The 7,433-nt window shown below is 32.7% G+C and overlaps 2 protein-coding genes across 2 annotated transcripts; one reads left to right on the top strand and one right to left on the bottom strand.

Moving 5' to 3' along the window:
- Positions 1-854: 854 nt before the first annotated feature.
- LOC133815988 (NDR1/HIN1-like protein 6) lies at positions 855-1,918 on the bottom strand. Its single transcript, XM_062248730.1, has one exon. It carries the CDS (start codon positions 1,627-1,629, stop codon positions 928-930), a length of 702 nt encoding a protein of 233 aa, XP_062104714.1. The 5' UTR covers positions 1,630-1,918; the 3' UTR covers positions 855-927.
- Positions 1,919-6,127: 4,209 nt separating this feature from the next.
- LOC133815987 (protein EPIDERMAL PATTERNING FACTOR 2-like) lies at positions 6,128-7,046 on the top strand. Its single transcript, XM_062248729.1, has 2 exons — positions 6,128-6,334; positions 6,439-7,046. The coding sequence occupies exons 1-2, from the start codon at positions 6,250-6,252 to the stop codon at positions 6,735-6,737; spliced, it is 384 nt and encodes a 127-aa protein (XP_062104713.1). The 5' UTR covers positions 6,128-6,249; the 3' UTR covers positions 6,738-7,046.
- The last annotated feature ends 387 nt before the right edge of the window (positions 7,047-7,433 follow it).

Below are 7,433 nucleotides of genomic sequence, written 5' to 3'. Positions count from 1 at the left end.
GGTTTGTGTAGTGGGGCGTAGGATTTTTTACCATTTCATTGTTCTAGACAGGAGGCCTTTCTCCTCTGATATGTTAGAAAAATGACAAGATATGGGGGGTTTTTCTCGGCACTTTTGCGAGGGAAGTGATGAGAAAGCCCTTCATAGAAGAAACGAGAAAGACTCCACCTTTTTTTGCCACTTCTAAGACGAAAGTTATGAGAAAGGGTCTTTTTTTTTTCTTTTTAGAAAAGGGATGTGAAATCCACCTCCGAAACTTATGTTTTAATATACTCATTTTAAAAAGTGACGAAAAAGTCTCATTTTGTAATAGCGGGTAGTCATTTATCATAGTAGCTTATCAAATATTTTGAATTATTAAGTAATGAATAATTTTTTAATGTAAGACACTAAATTGACATTCAATATTTATTGTTAGCAGGCTAAGGATTTTGAATTATTAAGTACTGAATAATTTTTTCCTTAGTTACAGTGCTTAAAATTTAAAGACTATGAATTGTTAATTGTTAAATGAATTTTTTTTTGAATTGTTAAATGATTAATTTTTAGTTGTTAAATGTTAAAGAGTATTATAATTAACTATTGGTCCTTATATTGTAGAGTGATTTAGATAACTTGCTTTATTATAGGTAGAGCAGATACGGAAACAGCAAGAATTATGATAAACTAATAACTTGAGCGCCCATAGATACTTGAAAAATGTAGAAGAAATAAATTGTTTAGAATTAGAAAAACAACTTTTCATCTAAAAAATTCGTATGTACGGATATATGTGTATAAGTAACCCAGAATGCTAAACCTATAATACTTTTTTTTTATTTCTTTTTAGAAAAATGTGAAACGAAGAACAGACTTGCATGCATGCATTATGAGAAACACTAATTCAAAATTCTTCCTTCTCCTAATCAAAATCTTGATCACGAATATTCAAAACTCGACATTGTAACTGTATTTACTGGACAAAATCCTGGCTTTCTTGTCCGGTTGCAAGTTATCAACGACCAACGAACAGTTAACAAACACCACAACCTGCCTCAACGGAAGACTCCCCAAGACGATACTCACTGGAACCTTGACCATTACAAGCAGAGGAATCTTCCCGGTGTGACGGTTATCCATGAGCGCCTCCTGGAGCCCCGACCCGAACTCACTCTTCCCTTTCAATTCCACACTCATCAGAGTCGTGTTCTTCACCGGCTGGTGAAACGCCGGCAGCTTCCCGGAGCAGAGTTCCGAATTCGTATACGTGACAATGACGTAGCTATCCTTGCCGTAGATGAACCCGATATGCTCGTTCGGGTTGTCGGCTTTTACGACGACGACGAACTCGGCGACGAGGCTGAAGTCCTTCATGACGTTGAAGGTGTTGACGGAGAAGTTGTTGACGCCGTAGTTTGGGACCTGGGGCCTGTAAATTGTGTAGAGGTAGAAAGTGAGGACAGCAGAGAGAAAAACCAGGAGGAAAAGGCAGCAATAGAAGCAGCCTATGCACCGGAAACAGCAGCTGGAGCTGGATTTTTTGCTGTTGTGTGAGTGGTACCGAGGGATGTTGCGGCGGTAAGGCGGTGGCTTAAGGCCTCCTTCGTTCTCAGAGAACATGGCGTAGTTTTTGGGGTAACCGGAATCCATGGATGAAGGAGATAACGATGTGGCGATTTGGATGAACGAGCCTTTCGGCGGGCATAGTAAGAAAAAAAATGAAACAGAGGACTCTGTTTTGGGATTTGTTTTTCTATGCCTAGCTAGATTTTAGAATTTAAGAGAATTAGTCAGCAGAGAAAATGGAAAAAAAGAGGTTTAATGAGATGGTTAAGTATTACAGTATTTTATTAGATTTTTTTTCCAGGTATTAAGGGCGCTGTTACATTTGTATGGATGTAGAGAAACAGAGGATTTTGTCCTTAAATTGTCAACGCCGAGTCTTATGGGTTTCAAATTGGTATAAATTATTTTCTTGCCCTATTTCAAGGTCACAAGGTTAGATCCAAAAATCTAATTCCATATTTAGTAGATGTATATATTTATAAATTAGTTTATTGTTGTGTAAGACCAGAATAAACTTTTGTGGAAGAATATATTTTGATGCTCAAGTCAGTCAAAGTTATCAAAATCTTACTAAAAATATCAAATAAATCTAAAAAGCAAGGTTCGGTTATAAAAAATGATACCTACATAAGTATTTATATAGCTCTAATGCAGCTGATTTTATTGGTAAACGTCTGATATGTTGTACTCAATTAATCAAGCAATTGTAAATAATTCCAAGCTAAGTTCAACTCTTTCGTTAACAAATTCGTGTCATGTGTTACATATATAAACTAATTATATCTCCATTTATCCTTTTATTTACTTTGTCAATTCGGTGACTTGATTATGTTTTAAGTGGAATTCGATAGCCAGAGAGTGTGAAGAGCTATACTTACATTAAAAACATGTGATCACTATTTCAAACTTAAAACTTAGTTGCCAAATATAAAGTTGTGTTAGTTTTATTCTACTTATAAACAAGGAATGATCTTTGACCCTTTTGCTTCGTAGGATATTAAATATGCAATTTAGGTACAAGAATGAAAGACTAACTACATAAATAATATTTATAGATATTGAGATTTATTGACCAATAGAAGCGAAAACCCAATTCGCTACTATATCCAAAAAAATACAACGCAATATAAAAACTTCACTGCCTTAAGAAGAAGAACAAAGACAATAACGAGTTCTATAGGATGGGTTTGGGTGAGGAATTGGTTGCAGTACAGATGGCCAAACGACAATTACAAGATCCAAAAGGAGAAGAACCTAAGCGAATCAACGACAGAGCCGAAACCAGAGCTTTCTTAACCTTAGTAGCTAAGTCCTCCACTTTCCGAGCCTCCACCGGCGCCAACGTGTAGCTTTTAAGAAATATTTGTCTCTGCTTCGCTCGCTTGTTCCGGTAGCTTCGACTGTTATTATAATTACTCACTCGATTTCCCTCTAATTTCTTGTCACTTCGCCTAGAGTTAGACAAGCCTATCCTCTTCTTAACATGGCTTCTCTCGTCCCTCATCATCACCATCATCATCGTGCTACGTTGATCATGATGATCCAACGGCTCGTACCCGTCGAATCTTCGACTGAGAGTGGCTGTTGTGCTCCGGGCCAGGGTCTTCATGGCTTTCACCAAAATAAGATTTGCCTTGATCTTATGGAAACCACTCTGGGGCTACTGCTCTTATATACATGGATTTTTTTTTTTGGGGTGCCCGTTTATTTAAATATAAATATTTATTTCTTTTGGAATTGATAATTTTAAATAGCGGTTGACCGTTTGGTCGTTGTCTTCCTTTTTGGCGGGCGCCATGAGTTTGAAACAGAATTTCCAACAACCAAGGGGCTCATTGAGTGTGGCTAAGGCACACTTAGTTTGGGTATGTAATACACGTGGCACATTATCACTCGTTGGCATTTACCCTTAAAAGAAAAGATGCTTTTATAAATAAATAAATATATATATATAATAGACGATCAAGATCTTCCTTTATTTATTGTATTTAGCTAAAAGATTATCTAATATAGGTTGATGACCTCTGATATATATGATGAATTTTAGATTGTTATTGGTTGAATTAAAAATTAGTTTTATATATTTTAATAGGTATTATAAGGTATTATTAATCAACATAGTTGGCTCAACATCTTTAAAGGCTTTAAGCATAAAAAAATTTTAGGGTTTATTTTTTAAGAAATTTTTTAGAACCTTATTTGTATGAAACAAAAAAAAATTATTTTTTGCCCTCATTTCATATTAAAAGATATTTTTTGAGGCTCCTTTTTCAATAAATAGTTTTTTCTTTTTTTGTATTTTTTCTGGTAAGAAAAAATTTGGGAACTTAAGCTAAAGCCTAGTTGACCTTATGGTTGAAGTGATAGTCAGTTATAAAGTGTCACATTATGTAGTATTGGACTTCTTACGATGTCAAATATTAGCTTATAATTTTAAGTTAGAATTCATTGAAATGTTGTTTTAAAAAATACACATAGTCTGAAGTCTATTGGAGGCAAATTGTCCAATTTTATGAAGGTTTTTTGTTTTAATTATTTAAATTGCTTGAGCTTGAGTGTTGAAGGCCAAGAGAAAAACTAATTATGTAATCGTTTTTCTCGAGAGGGAATAATGCTGGGTTAAGCAGTCTTAAATTAATATGGCATAATTAAAAAAATTAAAAAAATTAAAAGCTAGAGTAAGAAATAATGGAAAAAAAAATTATATGATTGCGGACTCAAGCTCCAGAATGACACAAAAGAATTTGGATATAAAATAATAATACCAACAACAACTTGTATCCAACACTATACTACATGAGAGTCCTAATACGACCAAACTTATACACGTCAACTTAGGTGGATACGCAAGATATGTATAAGCATTAAACAAATATCTAAAACTAAGAGGACATTGCGATATCTACTAGGCAGTTGTTTTAACAAAACATTCTTTTAAAATAAAAAAAATGATATTCGTATCTTCTTGTAATTATTATATGGACAATTAGCAAAAATTAAAACTTATCTGATTATAATGCTTTATTTGTTAGGTGGCTATGCGTTCAACAACCGTAAGTTTAGCATCTGCTTAATCTTACTTTACCACCTTTTTGATATTATTAAGAAAGAAGAAAATGATACAATAATATGCATTTTTTTTAGTTAAATATCTATTAGATATTTTATTTAAAAATTTCTAACGATAACTCCTCATTTTACAAAGGGACATTATATCTACACCCAAAATTTATAACTACACGTTATTATTAAGTCTACCTCATTTTATTTATCAAATTTTTTTTTTTTTTTTTATAAAAACACTCATTTCTATTTACCAAATTAGGTCTCCCCAAGTTATTTTAAACATTTTAATATTTCTATATTAGATGATTATTCCACTGATGAAATTTCAAATTATTGCTCTATTGATGCATAATTTCTAAGATTTAAAGATACTCCATTACAAGTATAAGATTAATTTTAAGATTATTGGTGATGTGATGAATTCAGATAAGTAGAGAAGTTCGAGAAGCTGAATAAAATATTATATTTAAAAATATTTTAACTAAAATGAAACATATATTGTACTATTTTCGTTCATTTCGCAATCTGCATATTAAAATACATGAATTAATGCGTATTCATAAAAAACATATAGGCCGAACTTGTATTTTCCTGTTAAAATATTATAATAATCCTTATATTTTTTTATTGTTGTTGCATAGATAGAATAGAACTGTGACTTGTTAGTAATTACCACCATTTATAATATTAAATTTTAAAGTTCGAAATCACTTTTGTGGTCACAAATATATACTAAATATATGTAAGTGTTCACATATATGGTCCATGCAACTATTGAAAGACAAAGATAATGTCTGGTTCACCTAATTGTCAGCCTACAAACTTAGTTCCAGCAATTAATCTATATATGCATGTATATATGTGTATATATCAAGTATTGTAGGTTTAATCAGCTAATGAATATGGATTTTGGAAATATTAAACTACCAGAATTCATGATACTTTTTTTTTTTTGGTATTTGTTTGTATGATACAAAATTGTACCAGCACTCTAGGACTCCATTTTCCAATTTTTGCTCTGAGAGGAACTGTATCAGTACAGTTTAACCCAGCTTTTTACTCAATAAAATTAATGAAACCAGGCAAAATATTAATGGCAGTCACATAAATGAGACCTCAGGCATCAGTAACAAATTTATTATCTCATTCAATTAATTCTCCAAACGAAGAAATACCACCAAAATTACATTTATACAAACCCAGTTGGCATTTATTATCAAGTCTTTCAAAGCAGAGCCAAAGCTTAAAGCTTGGGTCAGAGCTTCACGTAAAAGAAAGCTCTTTTTAATATTGTAGATTCAAACTCCATTCTACCAACTCACCTTTCTTCCTTGAAACCTCAAATGCAAGCTCTGTTAGTCCTGTGACTATATCTGTGACTTAACAAACCCTCTCTTTCATGTGATCTCTTCTTCTCTCATCACACACTACTCCATCATCACATACTCTTGCCTGTGATTATGTTAATATACCTTACTTCAATATATATATATATATATTGATTGCATGTTGTACTCCATGTATATTTGAGTGTATACGTGGCTCTCTTCGCCCTTTATATATATAAACATACTCCTACTTCTCCAACTTTATCACAAACGTTATTCTTGCCGTACAATAGAGAAAGATTATTAAGCCATGAAGGGTTCCATTATTTGTGTGGCTGTATTTGTCATATTTGTGCTCTTAGTTCCGGCCACCATGTCCACTAGGAACATAGCAGGTTTGTCTATATATTTGTGCCCTCTCACTCTAATGATATATATATATATATATATATTAGTACATATTAATTGATTTTGACGTTGTATCTCTGATTATATATAGGTCGAGGAGATGAGCATAATAATAAACGACGTCGTTCGGTACAAGTAGTACCATCACAAGAAGAACAACAACCAAACAAGTACTACTCGGTAGAAGTAACAATGAAGAGAACAATACCAGAGACAGCAGAAGTCAAAGTAGCAGGTTCGAGATTGCCAGATTGTTCTCATGCGTGTGGTTCATGCTCCCCATGTAGATTAGTGATGGTCAGCTTCGTTTGTGCTTCTCTCGCTGAGGCCGAGACTTGTCCTATGGCCTATAAATGCATGTGTAGAAACAAGTCATACCCAGTTCCTTAAACAACTCATATATATATATATATATATATATATATATATATATAATGTTCTTATTAAATATCAGCTTTATTTCAAGCCTTAATTTCAATCCTCCCCTAACATCCAATGTGTAAAGTAGTACTAGCTAGCAGCAGTAGTAGTAGTTACTACCTCGATCTCCATCATGATAATGACTTTTTTTTTGTTCCCTCTGTATATGTTTCTTTAGAAGCAAGTTATGGCATCAATTTGTAATCACAGAGGTTATACTTAGTTGACTACGTACTGTAGAGTTATTATCACAGTTTATGGAGGGTTTCATTGTTTACAGTTTATTAGTTTGTCTGAGCTTTAGTTTGAGATTTATCAGGAAATTCTAATTCTGACTTAATAATGTCTTCTTTTTTATCATCAATCGATTATAATAATTTAACACAAGAAAATGTTTAAATTTTTTTTAATGTATTTTAATTTTATTCTATACAGTGGGGCCCGACATATTGTATTTTAATTGACCGACATATTGTATTTAGCTTTTTTTTTTCATGAAAGAAAAAAAATAGTGAAAAACAAATGACATATACAGTGGGGCCCATAAAGGAGAAAGAAACAATTACACGGCCAATGTTCGTCGTCAACGGCTGTGTAATCGACAAAAATGTACTATGAATTTATGAGTCCCAGTTTTTCTTGTGTTTTATTTTCGAAGGATTGATA

Source organism: Humulus lupulus, chromosome 2 (genome assembly GCF_963169125.1).
Source record: "Humulus lupulus chromosome 2, drHumLupu1.1, whole genome shotgun sequence".
In the NCBI taxonomy this organism is placed as follows: domain Eukaryota; kingdom Viridiplantae; phylum Streptophyta; class Magnoliopsida; order Rosales; family Cannabaceae; genus Humulus; species Humulus lupulus.
This window is presented reverse-complemented; position numbering and strand designations above follow the sequence as displayed.

Coding starts and splice junctions, on each gene's coding strand:
- LOC133815988 (XM_062248730.1), bottom strand. CDS start 1,629: ATGGATTCCGGTTACCCCAAAAACTACGCCATGTTCTCTGAGAACGAA.
- LOC133815987 (XM_062248729.1), top strand. CDS start 6,250: ATGAAGGGTTCCATTATTTGTGTGGCTGTATTTGTCATATTTGTGCTC. Junction 6,335..6,438: donor GTCCACTAGGAACATAGCAG/GTTTGTCTATAT, acceptor GATTATATATAG/GTCGAGGAGATGAGCATAAT.